Source organism: Eucyclogobius newberryi, unplaced genomic scaffold (assembly GCF_026437365.1).
Source record: "Eucyclogobius newberryi isolate DKJ021-1_F unplaced genomic scaffold, fEucNew1.0.hap1 SCAF_6, whole genome shotgun sequence".
In the NCBI taxonomy this organism is placed as follows: Eukaryota; Metazoa; Chordata; class Actinopteri; order Gobiiformes; family Gobiidae; genus Eucyclogobius; species Eucyclogobius newberryi.
In genome coordinates, this window is record NW_027316278.1 from 11,371,280 (window position 1) to 11,392,343 (window position 21,064).

Sequence of the window (21,064 nt, forward strand, 5' to 3'; positions counted from 1 at the left end):
TACAGAAAGTTATAACACATGCACTCGCTTCCTCACTAATACTCACAATACTACAGCCTAAATTGCATTGTGAAAGAACCGGAAATACAGTTTTCTGCAGTTCTGTATTTATTTATTCCATAAATCTATGAAAACTGCATATTTAATAGCGCTGAAGTACATGTGGATGAATCATGCATAATAATGTATAACTACAAATGTGTTTAGAAGATTCTGTTAGATTTAGACAAAACTTAGACACATTGTTTACTAAAGGGACATCACTTAGTTATTAGTGATGTCACTTAGAGTTATTATCAGTCTGTAAAACATGTAGAGATGCTGCACTCAGACATAAGCCACCAGAGCATCTGCCGCTCACCTCTCTGTCGAACCTGGATGGTCCTCAGTGCCAGGATGTTCTGCTCATCGGACAAGAACTGCTTCATTTTCAGAAAGGGCTCCTTCCCCTTCACCGTCAGCTTCCTCCAGGGTTTGGGCCGGGCCAGGATCTCGCTCACCGACCCCTGAGACAGCCCCAGGACGTAGTGCCCGAACACCCTCTGCCCGATGTTGTGCTTCAGAAGCTGCTCCTTCACATTAAACGCGATCTCCGCCGTGTCCACCTGGTCGTCCTCTCCCGTCGAACTGCCGCTTTCGGACTGGTCGCTGGGCAGTCCCTGGTCCGCGCCGCCCAAACCCCCTCCTCCTCCTCCTCCTGCGCCGGGCCCCTGGGAGCTGGACATGAGGGCGACTTTGGCAGCGTACAGGGCGGTGGGGAAGGCCATGAGTCCCTCCTTCTTGAAGTGTGGGGAGAAGAGCTGCTTGTGGAGGATGTGGTCGCCTGATAGTCGGTCCGCGGAGCAGGGGGACGCGGAGAAGGGCCGCGCCAGGTCGTGTGCCATGGAGGAGGCGGAGGACGTGTCCGGGGTCGGGGTGGGCGCGCAGGGAGAGGAGCGAGCTTCCCCCTGAGAGGAGGACGAGTGGGACACAAGGGGGCGCCCCGAGTCTCTACCGCCATCATCTGAGCGGTCTTCATCTGCAGTGAGAAGATGAAGAGGGGAAATTAGTTACAGTCGCATTAGAAGAACTTTGAAGTACTTCTCGGAGTAGTTTTTGGACGACATACTTTATATATATCCGACAGTGCAACATTACTCTTTCTTGGGTAAAGGTTTAGATTCCTCTTCCCACAGTGAGCAAATCTACAAGTGGCCAAAGCTTATTAGTAACGTTACACTTACTTGAGTACAATTTGTGGCTGCCCTACCTCTGGAAATGAGTAATAACTGTTAAAGTTGACATGCAACTGAAAAGAGAGTATGAATGAGGGATACTGAGGGGTAAGTTTAACATAGGTCATTGTGGGTTGCTGCTGGGGCATCTGGGCAAATTCTGCCAAAACACTGTCTCTGGTTTGTTGTGGCAAAAACAGTAACTCAACACTAAAAAACAATGTTTATTTGGAATAATAATTTGCCAAATACACAATGGAAACAATGATTAGTGCTTTCCCACAGAGAAACTACATAGAAGATTTCATATTAAAGATGCTCCATGTAACTTTTCTGGTTGAAGTCCGCCACCTGCTTGTTTCCATGGGGATGGCAGAGCTTTGCCTGGGAAGTACCACAGAAAGGCATTTATTTTTATTCATAATTTGTCTTAAGTTAAATGTGCATTGTGTAACTTTTCTGGTGGAGGCTTCATGTAGATGTAGTTGATTTGCCTGGAAGGACTCATCGGATGACATTAAACTTACCTGTCTCCATGGAGACAAGCAGTAAAAATGCATGTTTTTATGGTGCTTGTTGACAGAGTGACCCACTGGAAACTGTTGATGAAACAGATTTGTATTTATTGTATTGTATTTAGATGAGCACCGCTGGAACACAGCAGCTACTGAACATCTGTGGAGCATGACATTAAATATAACACAACTAAGAGTATGACCATGTGTAGGAATGATCACGTGTAAGTTTGGTACTTACTGATTACGTGAAGTTGACATTGTATCATGTCACAATTGTACACCTATTTGTTGATCGAGTAAGACCAACAATTAAATTCTGTTGTCACTCACAAATATAAGATGCAGTGCAATACAATGCCAGTCCAATATGTGGTCTTTTTACAAATTAACTGTTTTATTTTTGTACCTGTGTTTGTCTTTTCTTTTTTTAATGGGCTGTGAGTGTTAACCCTGCGAGCTGGCCCCTGCCCAGGGTGTGCCCCGCCTAAGGCCCAAAGTCACTGGGATAAACTAACAGGAACAAGCGGTAGAAGATGAAGGAATGAATAAAAAAAAAACATAAACTAAATGCTTGATAGATACATTCTATAAACTGTGGGACATTCCAGGTCAAGCAAAAGCATCTCCATGGAGACAGCCCCTCAGTGCACCTTTAAGTGAACATAATAAAGCACACAAACCAAGAGACATTTACTAATACCACACTATATGAGTTTTGTTTTTCAATGTAACCACAAGAGTTTATGCAAAGAGCCTTAAGTCTGAAAAGCATTGATCTGAGGATCAATCGAGCAGGACCACAAGGCGCTGAATAATCAGAGCGCTGACGGCCACGCCTTTCCCCCTTTTCAAAACGCCTCATATCTCTACTGTCACATGCAGTACTCCTGTAACAAACGTCTTACCGTTACTGTGCAAAAGCCGGGCCTTGTCCATCAGGTATTTGTGAGAGGGCAGAAAGGCCTCTTTATCCAACAAAAGTGCCTCTGCAGCTTTGGCAGATTCCTATATAGAGGTAAACACACAAAAAACGCCAGTTGTTAATTTCAATGAATCAATATCCACGGCTGCAGATAGCCTTATAATGGATGACGATCACTGAAGCGCTCAATAGCCCTGCGAACTTTCTCTCACAACACCAAGAATACATTATAGAAATGCTAACTTTGTAACAAAAGAACACTGCTGCTGCTCTGGCACATACCTGCGTGGAGCTGCCGTTCACTGAAGCCAGTTTCATTACTTTTAAGATACTGAGAAGAGAAAAACAGATATGTAGTTAGCCACAAACACGGTTGGCATTGTTTCTTGAAAGATCTAAACTAGAATAGACTACACTAAAAGAGGGACGTCAAGATTACTCAGCTGATCAATAATTGTGATTACTCGGAGATAATAGAGATAATAGAGAATAATCATAAAAATGGTGATGTTTCTTCTCACAATAACAGTAAAATGCGACTACAATGAATGAATGAATGAATGATAAAACAATCATTAAATATGTTAAGATTGATGTACATTTTATGGAGTGATGCTTTAACATTAAAAATACACTTTCCTACTATTGTGATTTGAGGGGGAAAAAAGTATACTCATGAACAAATCTAACTTTAACTGTTCTTAAATAGAGCAGAATCTGACAGTCACCTGAGTTCAGTTTTAATCTCTTCATAGTCCATCTGGGATTGCAATTTAGCTTCTAATCTCTGCAACAAATACAGGCGAGGAGCACATTTAGCAGGTGCAACAAGAAAAGTTTTAATCACAGTTTTCCCATGAGTCTCTTATAATAACCTCAATAGCTTCTGCTTTATAGGCCAGCTGCCGCTCCAGCTCCACGATCTGATTGGCCGAGCTCTCCTGCACTTCCTGGAGGGTGAACTGCAGTCGCTGGACGTTCTCGAGGAGGCGCAGGATCTCCCGGTCTTTGGCCATGAGCGTGGCCTCCAGCTGGGACGGCAACAGCTCCGAACCTTCACCTTTGTCCTGAAGTAATTGATAAGAGATTTTTAAACATGTAGAAAATGCTAGAGTAATGCAAATATACAAAGTACACAATGACAAGTGCTTTCATACACAGAAACTACATGGAAGATTTCATCAAATAAAGGTGCAGCATTTAACTTTGGTAGTTGAGAGTCCACCACCTGCTTGTTTCCATGGGGATTTCATTGTTGTTTTGTCATTTATTTAATCTATCTTGCTTGATTTCAGTTTTTTTATTGATCAAAATTGCCTTAAAGTACACGTGACAGGTTTTATCACAGTTTTACATCAAGTCAAGTGGCAGTTTATGAAGGAAAGTTGGTTTAAAAAAATAAATAAAAAATAAAACAGGAGGTAGTGCCGAATTTGAAAACAAAATCCCTCTGTGATGTTATAAAAAATCATCTTTGTTGAATAAAATTATTGTTATTATTGTTATCCAGATCACTACTTTTGACACTTGATAATTTTGTCCGAAATCTGTCCGAAATACTTTTACTTTAGTATTTTTTTGCTCCTGTATCTGTACTTTCAAGTAACAGAAATGAGCACTCCTTCCACCACAGGCCTAAGGATTTAATGGGCCTTCTCGCTGGCCTTTATATAAAATAGAAAATCAATCAACTTTTGGTATTTAGTGTGAAATGTCTAATACCACACAAAATCAATCCTCTGTATTTTTGGTATTTTATGATATAACAAGCAGCTCTTTAGGCTCTGAGGCTCATATGAAACAACATTAAAGCAGTAAACGCTTCTGTAAGTCATTGCCACTCACCCTGGTGGCGCCCTCTGCAGGATTAGTGGTGGTATTGGCCAATTGCTCCTTTAGCCTCTCCACTTCCCTCTGAGCGGTTTCTGCTTTCTGACAAAACAACACGTCAAAACTGTTACGTTACATGACATTTATGAATCGTCTTTTGACCAATGAATTACACATATCTCTTTTTATGACTGCATTAGTGGAAAAAAACTCTGAAATGCATGTCAACAAATCTTTCAGTGGTGTAAAGTGACTGTACGTTTCTTGCGGTAAGGACAGTAATAGTACAATTAGCCGTTATCTGTGCTTTCTAGGTTCATTGTGACATCCGACCTAAAGGTTTTTACTTCAAGACCCAGTTTTGAGCGAACAAAAATACAGTATACACATAACATTTACAAGAAAAAGAACTCGAAATTGCTACTGTTGACTAAAAACCTGCACAATTCTTTATCAAAATCACCACATTTAACGCTTTGGCCGTTCTCAAAATCTGTGTGAAATGCTTTTACTTTTTACTATAAATGTTACTTCAAAACGTTCACTCAAATCGATTTTTGAATGTGCTACTTTTACTTTTACTTGAGTATTTCTTTGCACCCAACTCTGCACTTTAAGTAACAAAATAATGTACTTCTTCCACCACCGGTTTTTGTTTGACCTGAATCACAAAAGCAGGATGTTAGCGCTAAATATTTTTGGATATGCACTAACACAGGTCAAAGCAAAGTGCTGATAAGATAGTTGACTTCATAAAGGTGAGGCAGGGCGTGCACATAAATCACAGATAGTGCCCCGGCTCTGAAGGGGGAACCTTAGCAGTCACCGCTCCGTTCTGCTGAAAACGCTCTTTAGTTCGGTCCCACTTTATTCCCCAAACTGTTTACCTGCTCTGTCAAAACATGGCTGCCTAATTAATGCTTCATATTGGGGACATTTATCCACGTAGAAGCTATAAGTGGAAGCACAAGCGTTGAGGCGGGAAGCGCTCCAGTCTGCGAGCGAAATGTAGAGCTTTATTGAGTAAACCCGGGCGCAGATAACCCTGGCAGATAGGAAGGTTAGCAGTGAGGACATTAACGTTCTAGACTCTGGATAAAGAGAAGAAAGATAGAGGGTAGAGAGAGTGCATTTATAGACGTTACCATTCTGAATTGTAGCAGTGAGCGGCAAAATTCAATGGTGATTAATGACATTTTCTTCTGTAGGAGCTCAAATGTGAAAGACCTGCTAAAGGCTAACAACAAATGTAAAGGTCTAAAGCTCTGTTGAATATTTAGTTTGTACCCGGCATCTAAAAGAAGAAAATCAAGTAAAGAGTTGTATAAAACCAGATAAACAACAGAACACTGCAGCTACGCTCAACTTTATCACTGATACGGACTTCGGGATCACTGTGAATATCTGTCTCTCCTTAAATAAGATGTTTCTGCAATGAATTGTTGTGGAGCAATCGAAGTGTCCTATTGGTGCTTTCCAGTTGTTGTCAGAGCTCAGATCAGTTCCAACTTTTCACTGGAACACGCTTCTATCTCTGAAGTCCCACTCAAAATCTCTGAGAACATTTCAGACAGCTTCATTAGTGATAGTACTTGTACAAAAGGCCCCGTAATTTCTTTGTTTTCCATGCGCTTGTAGTTAGTAGTGTCCAGTAGAGGGCGCTCCAATCCGAGTATCTATCTGGGCCTTAAGTATTGCTCTGGCCGGCTGTTTCTGCCCTACAGGATGATATACGGAACTTTCGCCCTCGGAGTGTGGTGGCAAAAATCTCTCGATAAGACAAAGAAGCAAGTTGTCTCGTTTCAAAAGTAAAACTGTTTAATCTTGTGGTTGAATCAGAAAGAAACTCGTGTGGACTCGGCCATTCTCAAGGAAGGCCGAGTCCACGCGTCTGTCTCTTGCCTGCTCTCCAAAACGTGTCTCTCCCAAGTCCTCCCGTCCCACGTCTGTTCCCCTCCCTAAATCACAGATTGTCACATGACCAATTCCACATTTACAATTCACAAGCAGGTCTTAGAGGGCAGAGATGCAAATGGCACAGGCAAAAGGAGAAAACAGAGATACAGGGTTTACATTTACATTTTGACCGCCGACACCTTAGAGACAACAGGCTCGTCCTGGACACCCGTGGTTCCTTTTATTCGAATGGGAAGGCAGGAAGTTTACCGGCTCTGAAGAACAAACGCAGCTGATTGCTCTGGTGTGAAGGTGTCCAGACATGTAGACGTCAGGCTGTGACTTTGGGCGTCACAAAAATAAATTGAATTGAATTAGAATTTAATCGAAATTGAAACCAGGCAGAGGGCCAGATTCTTCTTATTATTTTTCCATAACAGGAGTCATGGACTTGGACCCCGCTATGAGGATTACACCACCAACCTGCCCAGACGTGATGTGGTCTACACTGTGGTAAGAGAGGCAATGGGTGCCGACTATTACCCTCATCGTCCTAACCTTTATGAAGAGCGTTCACAAAGATACATCGCACCCAGGAGGTCGGATCGAGAAGAACTCCAATGTGAAAGACAGTCCCAGGAACACGTGAGTGCAAGATTGGCTGACTGCGAAGCCAGAATGCTAAAACTGCTCAACCGTGCGGGGAAGCTGCAGCTCACCCCAGCACCACAGGTCGATGCAGTTCCTCTCCAGCCAGATCCTACGGTAGAGGAAGAGAACTGGTCGCCACCCCCTCCTGGTTGAGATCAAGGCGGAACCGGACTCCAGCCCAAGTTCAGTGGACCAATTCCAACCTCCTCCACCCCCTCCCGGGCTGGCTGAGATCGAGGAGGAACTGGACGAGGAGGAACCAGACCTTGGACAAAGCTCATTTATGGGCTTCGATACCATTAGGAATCAGTTGTAGAACCTGGAGAGTGAGGTTGTGGCTGCACCCTCTCCTCCACCCTCTCCTCCACCCTCTCCTCCACCCTCTCCATAAGTAGAAAAACTTGTCATATAGACTTTAAGTTAATTCATATCATATTTACAGTTCATGAAGCATCGTTTTGACTGTGAATTTCTGCTTCCGTTGACAATAGCAGCTCCACACTGAAAGTGTTTTTCAGACTTCCTATGGGTGATCTGTTCTTCTGGATCTACCTCTGTATCTGCCTGCGTTGCACCAATGAAATTTCCCCATGTGGGACAATAAAGGAATATCTTATCTTATCTTACAGACAACGGATGGACTGTAGACACAAGTACAATCACTAATGAAGCTGTCAGATATCAAACTTTATCCAAATCTTATCCTGACTCAGATGAACTCGGGTCCTGACACGTTCCGAGATGAAAGAGTGTGTGAATTTGCTTTGATTTATAAGTCGTAACACGAAAAATCCAACCTCCGAGGACAACTGGAACACAGCAGAGTACACAACTGAAGCCCCTAGTTTCTTGGATGTGCATATCACCACCACCAACAGTAATAACAGAATCAATACTGCTTTTTATAACGCTGTGATTAACATTATGGAGAATCAGAGCAGAGGCAGCAGTAGCATCAGGCTAAGAAGCAATCAAGGCAACCAGGAGGAAACGCGGAGCTGTGTCGCTGTAGTGCGCCTCCTCCCGGGCTCCCACAGGCTAATCACACATGCAACGCAATTAAAGACCGGGCCTGATTACACGAGTGATTGCCCTAACGAAGCAGCGTCTCAATCAGAAGCTCACCTGGCTGGCCGTCTCCAGGTCGGACATGATGCTGTGGACCTCCTCGGCTCTGGGACACACACAGAGAGCAGGGAAAACAGATTACTGAGAGTCTCTCTGCCGCCGCCGCCGCACACAACCGGCCCGAGTGTTGTGCCACATTTGGGTGATTCTGTCTCGGAGCGGGTGATTTGTGAAGAGTGAGAGAAAGAAAGGCTGAAAGTTGGATGACCTTGTTACGGCGGAGATTGGCGCTTTAATAATGACAGGAAGGCGTTAATTGCAGCAGGTTTTGTCATGATTAGCAGCGGTCAAATACAAACTGGTTATGTCTTAATTAGTGGAAGAATATCTAGTTTTTGGAGTCTGTTTTATTTATGCTTACGCACTAATCCAATCATCTGGTGAAGTGTCTTGCCCTGGGACACAACTGCAGTATGACACACTTTTAGCAAGCTTTCAAGTTAGTAAGTTAATGCCAGATCAGACCAAATACATATTTATATTTGGCCACTTGAAGAAAATGAACCAATAAAAGCAGAGTAATAACTCTTTTTGCACATTAAATGTAGACAAAATTATCTTTAAAATGTTGTTTCTGTGGCCTACATTTCGCATTAAAAATGTTCAAATGCCCAGATATCAAATCAGCAATAAACAATGCAATTAGAATGTTACAGTGTAAACAGTGTAAACAGATGTCAGTATGTTTGTCTCTTTTGAACATTTCATGAAAGAACATGGTGATTAAAGGACAAAAGTGTATGGATTTTTTACCTCCAAGAAATGTATTTTTTAGTTTTTTTACTATCAACTAATTCCTAAATTTGTTACTTTAAAAATGACTTTGTTCAGCTTTTGCAACAAAAAATAATAATAACATTAAAAAAACATATTTCTCTCAAAAAGCGTAACAGAAATAAACTTCAAATAACTTTTATCTGGTTTGAAAAAACATTCTGAAACTTGTGGAATATGGATATATTTTCTTTATTTTGTGATGTATTGGGCATTTTAGCTATTTGTAATATCAAACAACATCTTATTAGGAATATATTTATGGAAATTTAAGTGTGAGAGTTGTGTAACATAATAATAGTCCTAAAAATGACACTACATCAGCAAAAAGTGAAACAATTCTTTGATGGACAAGTCAAAAAGATTATTAACAGATAACATTTATAATTGCCTTTATAAAAATGTGTTAGCAATAATCCATTGTAGCTTTGCTTTGTCCATAAAGTTTACATCTGAAAGTACAATGTTTTGATATTCATGGCGTGGTCGAAAGACGGTTGGGTGAACTTGGTCATAAATGCCCCGCGGAGAGAGTCACATTCGGGAAACCACTGACTTTGACTCGGTTCGTCTAATAACGACGCTCTCTAATTAAAACGGGCTCTCACAGTGAATATTCATGAGGATTGTTTGAAGTTCAGCCGTTTCCCTTTCCTCGCACAGGAGCAGCTTTTCAAAAGGTAGAGACCATGACGAGATGGAGGTTTGTTAACTGTTCAAAAAATACATTATGCACTTTTAAAATACTTTAGTCTCTGGAGGCACGGTTTCCCTTTGATATGTCTAAACGTAATTGTTGAGGAAGATATAGGTTTCAAAATATTAAGGTGTTGATGGCGGTCGCATTATAATAAATAGTAGAACACATCTTATTGGACTAGTAAACAGTAGCAGTGGTGGAAAGTAACGAAGGACAAGTGTGAAAGTACATTTTACAGTGGATACTTTTTACTTTTACTAAATATAAGAGCAGCTTTATGTACTTTCTACTCCACTACATAAAAAATTAAAAACAAATCAGTGCAAACCTTTTAAAAAATCTCTGTAAAAATCATAAGTAGATTTTCATGCGGTACTTTAAGTATTTTTTAATTGATTTTTTGCACATGTATCTGTACTTTTTGTGCCGAATCTAAGATAAAGAAGGATTTTCAGTTTATTTTATTTTATATTATTATTATTTATTACTATTATTATTCAAGACACGTGAGCAGATGTTTTTTGGAGACCTCTATAACACGTTCACTATATTATTGACCCAGAGAAACACATAAACAAAGTTGAATCAATGCAATCAATCAAAACAAATAAACTTGAATTTTTGTTTAGAGCTATAAAATACATGCCTTAGAATGTATTTTTAAAAGTTTTTTAAGTATATTCTTTTAAACTACAACCATTTAAATCATTCATATAACAGCTCATAACCACCATGTATCTTTTAAAAGACAATGTTGTACTAGTTGTGTGCAATAACAATGTATTTATGTTTAAATGTCACACTTTTAACCAGAATATCAGCAGATTAGCAAACACCACAAAGATAATGAGGTTTCCCCGATGAAATAAGCACTCTGCCTATGCAAACTGCTCCTAACTGCTCCTAACTGCTCCAAACATCTAATACGAGTCTAATACGACCATTAATGAAGCTCCACCGCCACGCCCACTTCCATATTCGCTCCGAACATGGCTCCGGTCAAATATCTCATTAATATTTGCCATAACGATTTGGAAAATTCAAATATTAAGAGTTAAAAATCACAAAGCAGCCAAGCAGCTCTGTGGTGACTTAAGTCCATAAAGCAGTTGTTTTCAGTAACAAAAACATCAAAATGTTTTAATAACTCAGCGGTTTATATAATTTCAGAAACCGTTTTTAAATAAAAGTATACGTCTTATGCAGAGCAAACTTTAATACATTTAATTATTTATTTATTTTTTATTCAAAATCCCCCTGGGGGAAATTAATGTAGCGCTGTAAAATATATCGAATTCACAATTTGAAAAGTCACAATTGGCAAATCATGAGGTCTGTAATTGTTCAGCTCACGTAATTTACTTTCAAACAACAAAATTACCTGTCTTATGTTTAAAAAAAAACCTGCCAAATCTGTAATTTAAACCTCTACAAACACATAGGATTCTCAAATTATTTCAGCAGCTCAGATTTCACTCTCAAATATTAACTCTCCAGGACGAGTTTAACATTTGAACTTTGAAATGGAAAAAAACAACATTCTGACTTAATTTTGAAATGGACAAATTCGATAGACTTTGAACCAAATGGGACTCAAGTTTCAATTTAATTAAGCCATGATTTTGTTTGTATTTATGTTTAGTTTATGTCCGCTCATGTTTTTCTTTTGATTCATACTCTTTTTATGTCTTGTCCGGTTTATTTATTTATAAAAATTGGGGGGAAACGTGAACTTTGAAGAGAACTCCCGCAATCAAACCAAAAAAAACAACAATCGCAAATCAAATCAGAACTACAAATCACGTCAGAAAATTTGAAATGAGATATTTTTCCATAACCGCTCAGGCCTAAATGGAACAAAGCGGTGGACGGTCACTCTCGAGCTCCATTAGCGCAGAAGAGGAAGTGGCATTTCCTCTGGTCGCCAGGTCTGGCCCAGCGCCGGGACACTGATGGGGCCCGGGACTGGGGCAGATGCATCCACACACTGACGGGGAGCACTCGCAGGTGTCAGCCGCACCTTTAATGAACTCACAGGCTGCGCAAAATGTTTTGTATTGATTATCTGCTCAGAGTCTCAAGCCCCGACTCGGCAGATGTAGTGTTTTTATCAGCGCGCAGGAAGCAGTCGCTGCAGAGACACAGGCAGGTGCGGCAGGGCCAGGGCTACGTTTGAGACGACTGGAAGTGTCTTTGTATCAAAATAATGCTAAATGATGGTTTGTATTGAATTTGATGACGGCGACGTGTCTACGGGCAATAAAAGGCTTTGAAAAGTTACATGAAACCACTCTTATTGAAGGAATGGATCAACATGTGTAATACTTTTGTACATTTACACACTAGACAATCTCTGACAATACAAATACTATTACATTTCAGAATCTGTCGGATAGAAAATGAATGTTTTTCATGTATGGAATCTCATTTTTAACACACTTCAAACTGCAAATGTAGCTACCTTTTTATGGGGCGCTCAGGATGAAAAGGTAGTAGATTAAATAGAATGATGACATATGCTACAATAGTCATCTTAAAGTCCATTCTAAACTTTGTATGGAAATACTTCAGTAGCTTTGACTGGTTAAACCCTTTGATTGAAATCTTTCTAAAAACACATAAATCTGAACTCTCTGGGGGAAGCTACAAACATGTGTTAATGAGCCTAATGGCCACACTAGTCAATATATTAAACCAAATTTGAGGGCATTTTGATTTGACTGACGAAGAATGGTAAGACATATGCAAAATCTCATGTTTGGAAAGAAATCTGTTGTAAAAACATATCACAGTATTTCACTATTCACAGAAAAGTACTCTAAAATGTGGCTGCCAGGAAACACATCACTCTTATGTTTTTGTGACTGTCAAAACATGTAGAAATATTGGACTGCGTTTAACAGAGCGCTGCAAATGATATTCAAAACGATGCATCTTGGACTTAAAACTGCTGCAATGAAAACAATTGATGGATACTTTTGGAATAGACCAATGGAAACCGGAACAAAAGATCAAGGAATGGAAAAAAACACTTTCTTTGTGAACTTAAATTGATGTAGTTTTTTCCATGTATTTCTTTCTTTCTTTCTTAACCTTTACTTAACCAGGTAAAAAAAAGGACTCATCAAAAAAGCAGGCGAAACTCACGAAAAATCACGGTTTAGCATCGCTCCTGAGCAATACTTGCAGGTGTACAGCGGTATCATTTCCTTGCAGACAGCTCCTCTCTCCGTCTCTAAATAAGTCCCTGACAAACACGCAACACACAGACTTCCAATACAACGGGGCCGCCGCGAAAAGGTGAGGTCGGGCTGAAAAAGTGTCCGGACTCGGCAGAAATGGATGGCAGCGGCTCTAGAAACATCAGTTCAATTGTGCCATGGATTAAGCCTGGGAGAAAATCCATTAGCCGCGGCCGCCCGTGCTCTGGAGCTCAAGCCAAACAAAGACCTGTTTACTGCGAGCGCGTATCGACATCCTTCATACGAGCGCACATTCATTCGGGCCCGCGCGCTGGATACATGGCGCTCAAAAGCAGGACAAGGTAGAGTGTTTTCAGAAGCAATCTTTAAATGGAGCAATTCTTCTTGAGGGGCTGTCAGGGGCCCCGGCTGCCGACGCAGACCTCTCTGTCTCATCGACCCGCACCCACGGCCTCAGTCACTCTCGCTCCCGGCATCCGCGACGGCATTCCTCACCGAGTTCACGCGGGCTGAGCGCTTTAAAACGCACTGCAAAAACCGCGGCAAAGCGAGGCGGCGGCGGCGGACGGACGCGGAGGCTCGGGATGATACTAAAGGTGATGTATTATGCTTTTATCTGCACTCGCTTTGAGCTCTACGAAGTTAAAAAGATGCGACCTGGTGGAGTTGTTTAAGTAGGAGCGGTTTGAATTCCTTCGCCATATGAACAGTTTACACTTTTATTCTGTTAAGATGTGATAGCAGATGAAAGTGTTCGAGCAAAACATTGAGAATTGAGAAAGTCTATTTTGAATTTGAAAAGAAGTTGTGGAGTTGTTGTATGAACTTACTTTTTAGTCATCTTGTCATTGTATTTACACCGTAAGTCCCGCAGCTCGGTCTGTGCAGTGTCCAAAGCTGTGGAGACAAACAGTGACCAAAACATTGACATTTTTATCGCTTGAAATACATAGTTAGAGATTAACATACCCAATATAAAAATGACCATAAAGTCAGTGGATCTGTAAGTGAAGCATTGTACGGAAAAGTTTGTATCCACCATATAATTTAGTTTTGGTTAAATGGCTGCATGGATTGGAACGAATAAGGTTCAACTTCTTCTCACTTTAATAATAATGTCACGTTTGTTGCTGTTGCTTTTGCATGTGTCTTTAATATGACCAGGCTACATAATCTACAGTTGTTTTTTGTTTGTTTATGATCTAAAATCAGAACAGTAGTCTTGTAGTTACAGTAGGGGGCTCCACAGGGGGTCCCGGTCCTGAACAGGAAGTGACCCGTGGACTGTAAACACTCACAGGAATGTAGAGCCTTTATCTTGTCCTCGGCCTCGGACAGTCTCTGGGTCAGACTCACATCGGCGCCCTCCTCGTCCCTGCAGCAAAGAGCACGTTCAGTCACACATTTTGTCTAATCGACAGTGTTAAAATATCCATATTAATAATAACCATGAATATTGTAACAATACTTTTAATATTAAATGATGATCACATGGCATTCCTACTTTGATACATTTTCTAAGTAGATGATAGAGCACTCACCTTCTGTCCTGCTCCTGGTGGTTCTGCTGAGGGGACTCCGGGGCCCCAGGGGCCGGGGTGCTGTTGGGGGTCATCAGGGCACTGGGACAGGGCTCTGATTCTGGGACCACTGCACTGTCTTCTGTGGGACAAAAGAACAGAGGAGAGGAATGGACTAGAGCTTAATGTAACTAAATACTATTCATGTTTCACAGTAACAAACATAATTAATCCTTTTTGAATTCTTATAATACTCTTATTATGCTTATGGGTGAGGAATGAGGTGTTACCAGTGTGTTTAAGGCACTGCAGGTGTTGTTTCCAGAGTCCAGAGATCTCCTGGACCAGAGCTGCTCCTTCAGGGGCTGAGCTGTGCAGCCGCTGCAGCCGCTCCTCCAGACTGTGGGACGCCTCCAGCACAGGAGCAGGGTCTGCAACACAACACACTGCTGTAGTATTCCTCACAGCAGGAAAAGACCCAGGTATGTTCTGTCAAAGTCTAATATGTGTTTGAGGCTGCTGACTCTAAAGTACATTTGTGCAGCAGTTTGAACAGACTCCACTGAGACGTGTTCCCACAGACTGACTTTAGACGTTAACAGTTCACAGGGAGGACCAGCCTCAGAAATATTCAGAGATCATGTGTAATGAGCCGACTCCGATTTATGAGTGACACAGTGTCATGAGGCAGACCCAGAACACCTCGCACTGAGCACAAGTCTGCTCCTGAAAAGGCCTAAAAAGAAAAAAGTGTGATTCTTTAGCACAACAGAGGAGCTGTTTTGCAATGCATGCGCGGCAGCAGTGGGCCCATGGGGCCAACTAGGAGGCTGTTTCTCAGCTAACAAGTCTCCTCTGTATCATTTGATCATTTAAATTATTATGCCAGGAATCCTCAGGAGGCGCTCGGCACTCCACATCACAGGAGTGTTTTTAATCTTGCCTCGCCTTTCTTCCCCTCCCCAAAAGTTCAGCTCAGAAGAGCAGCCTGTTGTGTACCTGCCGACAACACCAAAGGAGGTGACTGTGGTGCCAGGCACAGAGAGGGCTCAGGGGAGAGAGGCACGTGCACGCCCACGCGCACACACTTCAAACTCAAAAAGAGCTGCAAAATCGCTGCTTTGCTGCACAAACTTTTCTCCCACAGCTTTCATCCACTCGGCTCCTCGGCGCGTAGAACCCGATTGGAGCGCTCTGAAGTGGCTTTATAAGAAGTTGGAGCCACAGACACTTAAAATTTGCCAGATTTTGTTGGAAGAATGAATCCGAAGTCTGCAGGCCACAACACAACCGCTCATCACAAACAAAACTTTACAAAGTGCAATTTGCTGAAATCCTGACCATGCATTGCGACTGGCTACATCTGCATTTTCATCAGACAAACATTTTGGGCCATCTAATTGATTGAGCTATTTTTCCCAGGACCGTTTACAGTTGTCGGCTTCATTGTTACACCGAGTGCAGAGCTATTGCATCAGTCACTGGGGACATGACTATTAAGAGCACAGCTCTTCTAAGACAAACAGGATGACTTAAAGCACGGCTCTCCCATCGACTCTCTGTCACAGAAATCACTTTATCAGCCTGTTTCCCATATATCCTTTCAACTTTTACTGATCAAAGCACACACATTATAGTAAGGATCCTGCGCTCACTGGCAAGTTGGATTATCAATTAGCAGCAGGGGAGTCAAATAAAGTCAGATTTAAAGTGAAGGGATAGAACTTAAGTCAGAACACAACATTAAGCCCCGTCAGAGGCAGGTCTCCCCCCGGACAGAGGATCTGCAGCAGCTCAGCCTCGTCCACTAAAGAAAGGCTCTGAGAACTTGAGACACATGTGCTAATGAACCATCAGATACAACCAAAACAGCAAAGTCTTTAAAAAACGGACTAAAGAATCAAACAATGACGACGAGCCTCTCCTAGTCAGAAGTCGAGTGCTTTTCTCCCTACAGTTGAATGAGTGGGGCACAATGGAAGAGGAGAGCAAAGTTTAATGTTGCAGATTGGAAAAACTGTGATACTTTAGACACAGTGTTTGAATATAAATCATTTTACCTTCACTAGTCACTTGTCATTCTCATTTACTGGTAAAAGCGTATGAGAGTATGATTTCAATGTAAAAGAGTTGACTGAAATTGAAAAGCGACGAGACCTTCCCATATTCTATATTCAAGGCTTTTATGTAGCGCCGTTAGTTTGGAGTTTTGTTTATTTGATCAAAGAGTAATTAAAGTGCCTCTGACAGGTCGGATGACTCATTGAACTAAAATGCAGTTAAGATAAATATATATAGAATTTTGCAAAAATGTATAAAATGTTATCACAGAATAGCACATTTCTTAGGTTTATAATTGCACTTCCTGTTTGTAATTGATGACATCACATTAGGAAATGTCATTAGGTCATTTTCTACAGGTTTTTCAAAATGTTCTCCACAAATACCTACTCGATTGGTGTAAAACTATCATTTATTTGTACAACAGGTATAACTACACTAAATAAAGTCAAAATTGTAAAATTAAATTATTAAATTATGATAAACACTAGTTAATACTTCTCTTTGTTTAAAGGTTTAGGAAATGTTCTGAATCTCAATGTGCATCCATATATTTCATTTCTCTATAAGGCACAAACTATAACACTATAAGAGCGTCAAAACTCAAATCAATGTTTTCTCTTGCATTTATAGCCAGATACTCTCCTGATTATCCCATCACTGCATATTCACCGCGGTGTATTTGCATTTACTGTATCAACAAATATGTATCATTTCAATGGGTGAATTCCCTTCACATTCCTCTTATGAATATGCAAAATGGTGATGAACTCACACACGCCACCGGCTTTCCCCGCCCACTCTTCATATTCTGATTCTGATATTAGGTTTAAATGGTCTGTCATGGGAAACTCTACGTTGATCCAAAAGTAAACACTATTTCCCTCTTCTAATACATTTCCTGTGTGTGTATTTTAAGCACAACTAATTTAAGTCGAGTCACATCTGAGTCTAAGTGGAAGTTGCTCCAGAAAAAAAACGGATTGTTCTGTTCTGTAGATGTTAAAATACGGCAGACAGCGCTAGCATCGCTGTAGCATTTAGCAAGCAGCTAACTTTAGCCCTCTTGGATAGAAATTTGGGCAAGTCGGCCACTTTATTCTTGTCTTTGTGTCTGTATTTGGCACAATATACTGTAAGTTGCTCTTGTGGTTGTTGAACAGAGACAGAGCAGCTCTTCTACATTAAAATGAATGGATTGCTTCTTCCACAGAGGTTTGTTTGTGGGCGTGGACTGTATCTATTGGTCGACCTCTGAGTGAGTGACTGGCCCTTTAAGTCAATCACAGTGAGCGCTCAAAAGAAGAGAGGAGCAGAATCAGAATCAAAACAGAAAAGACCCTTATGTAGAAACTTTAAGCAGGGTTGGTTACCATGTGACCTGTCCCGAGTGTGTGTCGGGACAAGAGACAGGCGCCTTATCTGAGCAAATACTCCCCCCAATACTCCTGAATATGTGGGAGGAGAGAACAATGGACAATGCAGCGTGTGAGAAGATGTAACGAAGGAAATGGTGCCTGAGCAAAAACGTGAACGTTATTTTGATAATATGCAACATTTTTATATCAAGTAAGTATTTTGTTTACAGTAAAAAAAAAATGCTACAAAAAGCAGTGATTCAGAATAAACATGAAAAAAGTCATAAGTCAAATAAGGATATAAGGTGATATTTCTGCACTTTTGGTCATTCATTTGCCAGACATTTCACATTTGCCTGATAGTTAAACCTAAATGTATGCGTTTAAAGACATGTTTGAGCACATCACGGTTGGATTGACACAATACTGTCTGAATATTGTTATCAGGACACTCCCAAAAATATTGTCAATATTGCCCATCGCTTCTGTCTATAGGTGTTTTGTTCAACATTTTAACATGCATTTTTGCCATATCACTTGCCACATGTTTTAAAGTGAGAATTTACCCCCTAACTGAAATAAGCCGTGACTTCACTCAGACGTCTGGGCTTTCTCATCTCACGTAGCTCCGTTCCATTGCCACTTTACACCAGCATAACTACACTTTTTGGTGCCTTTTGAGTGAAGTTTGGTTTTTATTTCATGTTAATTCAAAATGTTTTTTCTCTCGGCTCTTTGTTCGCGGCGTCTTCTTTAAAAGTGCTTTTGTGTTGATGTCAGAGTTCCTCCATCTTTGCGACTGTCAGAGAAAGACTCCACGAGCAGGTTAAGAAGTTTCTCTTTCACTTGTTGTTTTGTTCGCACACAAAAGGCGCCACTGCCTCTTTTACTTTTCACTATGTTCTCACGCGTTCTGCCACATCAAGGTAAAGAGGGGTGGTTTGCCGACTGAATATCAAATGCTGAAAACGCACCAAAAAGGCAGCTGTCATGTTTTAAAATGGAATGTGTGTAAGTTGAAAGTGGCAGAAAATATGTGGCAGTGGCTTCATCGCAGTATCATCTAAATTGCTTCTGACATTATGTTTCCAGAAAACATTAATATTGCAAGATAATATTGCAATTTGTGTTTGGAAATAAAGCTTAAATCCATGATGTTCTAACTTTGGTCAGATCTAGATATTCTCTTTGAATAGTCTACCACTAAATGTCAGATCCAGAGAGATTTGGTACTTTAGAGCTTTAGAATCTATTCAATATTATCAAGTTAAAATAAACTTTATTATACCCTGAGTTTTAATACTGTTCCCGAAATTGTAATCAGTGTGTGAAGGACAACAGTGCCATTTCTAATACAGCATTTGAATGGAATCTTGCAAAAACATCATTTGAATCCACACTTTTTTTTTTTTTTTTTTTTTTTAAAGTATTACTTTCTTTACGCCACTTGTATGACTCCAGATAGAAAGTTAAATCCAAACTTTGGAACATTCTGGAGTATATATATATATATATATATATATATATATATATATATATGTATATATATATAACCCTAACTTGTATGAGTGGGTTAATGACTTACTTCAGCTGAAGTAATTATTGTCTCCAAAGGTGAAAGTCATAATTTCTGTCAACTTCCTGTTGGTCCTTGACAACAACATTGCACTAGTCTTACTGCTAGTTGCAGCAGCGTGTTTATGGACCTTGAAGTCCACTTCAAGAATAATAAAATAAATAAATAAAAACACACAAGATGTTTTGAATGAAAAGAAAAAACCTTGGAGCGCAGCCTTGTAAATTAATTTGTTCGTGTTGTATGATGGGAACACAGCTGGCCTCATTAACATGCGCACAACAAATAATTATAGTTTTTTTCCAGCCTCTTCAGTCGGCCAACGCGCGGCTAATGGGCTTGCTGGGTTAATTATGTCAGCGCGTAATTGCACAGAGCCCAGGGAGACATAATGGCGCTCCCTGCCGCGCTCGCCTCCTAATGATGTGGTATTGCTGACAAGGCCAAGACGGACCGCCCCGACACACCTGCTACATGCACCCCACTTCTGGTCAACTGCACCGCCTCCTCCTGTACCCGTCCGGCAGGCCTCCTGTACCCGTCTGGCAGGCCTCCTGTACCCGTCCAGCACCCCTCCTGTACCCGTCCAGCTCCCCTCTTGTACCCCTCCTGCACCCCTCTTGTACAACTCCTATACCCGTCCAGCCCCCCTCCTGTACCTCTCCAGCACCCCTCCTTTACCCGTCCAGCACCCCTCTTGTACCCCTCCTATACCCGTCCAGCCCCCCTCCTGTACCCGTCCAGCATCCCTCTTGTACCCCTCCTATACCCGTCCAGCCCCCCTCCTGTACCCGTCCAGCATCCCTCTTGTACCCCTCCTATACCCGTCCAGGCCCCCTCCTGCACCGCTCCTGCACCCCTTCTGTACCCCTTCAGCAACTCTCCTGTACCCCTCCAGCACCGCTCCTGTACCCCTCCTGCACCGCTCCAGCAGCCCTCCAGCACCGCTCCTGTACCCCTCCTGCACCCCTCTTGTACCCCTCCTATACCCGTCCAGCCCCCCTCCTGTACCTGTCCAGCACCCCTCCTTTACCCGTCCAGCACCCCTCTTGTACCCCTCCTATACCCGTCCAGCCCCCCTCCTGTACCCGTCCAGCATCCCTCGAGTACCCCTCCTATACCCGTCCAGGCCCCCTCCTGCACCGCTCCTGCACCCCTTCTGTACCCCTTCAGCAACTCTCCTGTACCCTTCCAGCACCGCTCCTGTACCCCTCCTGCACCGTTCCAGCAGCCCTCCAGCACCGCTCCTGCACTCCTCCAGCAGCCCTCCAGCACCGCTCCTGTACCCCTCCTGCACCGCTCCAGCAGCCCTCCAGCACCGCTCCTGCACTCCTCCAGCAGCCCTCCAGCACCGCTCCTGTACCCCTCCTGCACCGCTCCAGCAGCCCTCCTGCACCCCTCCTGTATCCCTTCTGTATCCCTTCTGTACCCCTCCAGCCCCCAGCGCTGATCCACACATGGGACAATATTCAGTGACGTTCAAAGAGCAGCTAAATGACCACAGCCCTCCAGGACAATCGCCTCATTATCGGCAAAACCAAAATGATGAAATTCAACATCATTGCAGCAGAAATTTCACAAAAACAAGTTGTAGGACAAGGGTTTTGAGGACAACTAACGAGTTACCGATGTAGCTAATTATCACTTTCGCTGACTTCAGGCTGTTATACTTTTATTTATTGTTTTGGACCTGGTCTAACTTCAAGGATGGGA

General features: G+C 41.9%; 1 protein-coding gene across 1 annotated transcript in view; it reads right to left on the reverse strand.

Moving 5' to 3' along the window:
• The window catches only part of cux2b (cut-like homeobox 2b), a 193,888-nt gene that overhangs the window by 9,107 nt on the left and 163,717 nt on the right, over positions 1-21,064 (reverse strand). The window contains exons 5-15 of the mRNA XM_072432485.1: positions 14,647-14,787; positions 14,378-14,498; positions 14,135-14,211; positions 13,667-13,733; positions 8,157-8,205; positions 4,500-4,586; positions 3,530-3,721; positions 3,383-3,441; positions 2,937-2,985; positions 2,638-2,737; positions 362-1,018 (exon numbers count right to left, since the gene is read on the reverse strand). Of these exons, the coding sequence (XP_072288586.1) occupies positions 362-1,018; positions 2,638-2,737; positions 2,937-2,985; positions 3,383-3,441; positions 3,530-3,721; positions 4,500-4,586; positions 8,157-8,205; positions 13,667-13,733; positions 14,135-14,211; positions 14,378-14,498; positions 14,647-14,787 (1,599 nt within the window). The remainder of the gene's footprint in view (positions 1-361; positions 1,019-2,637; positions 2,738-2,936; positions 2,986-3,382; positions 3,442-3,529; positions 3,722-4,499; positions 4,587-8,156; positions 8,206-13,666; positions 13,734-14,134; positions 14,212-14,377; positions 14,499-14,646; positions 14,788-21,064) is intronic.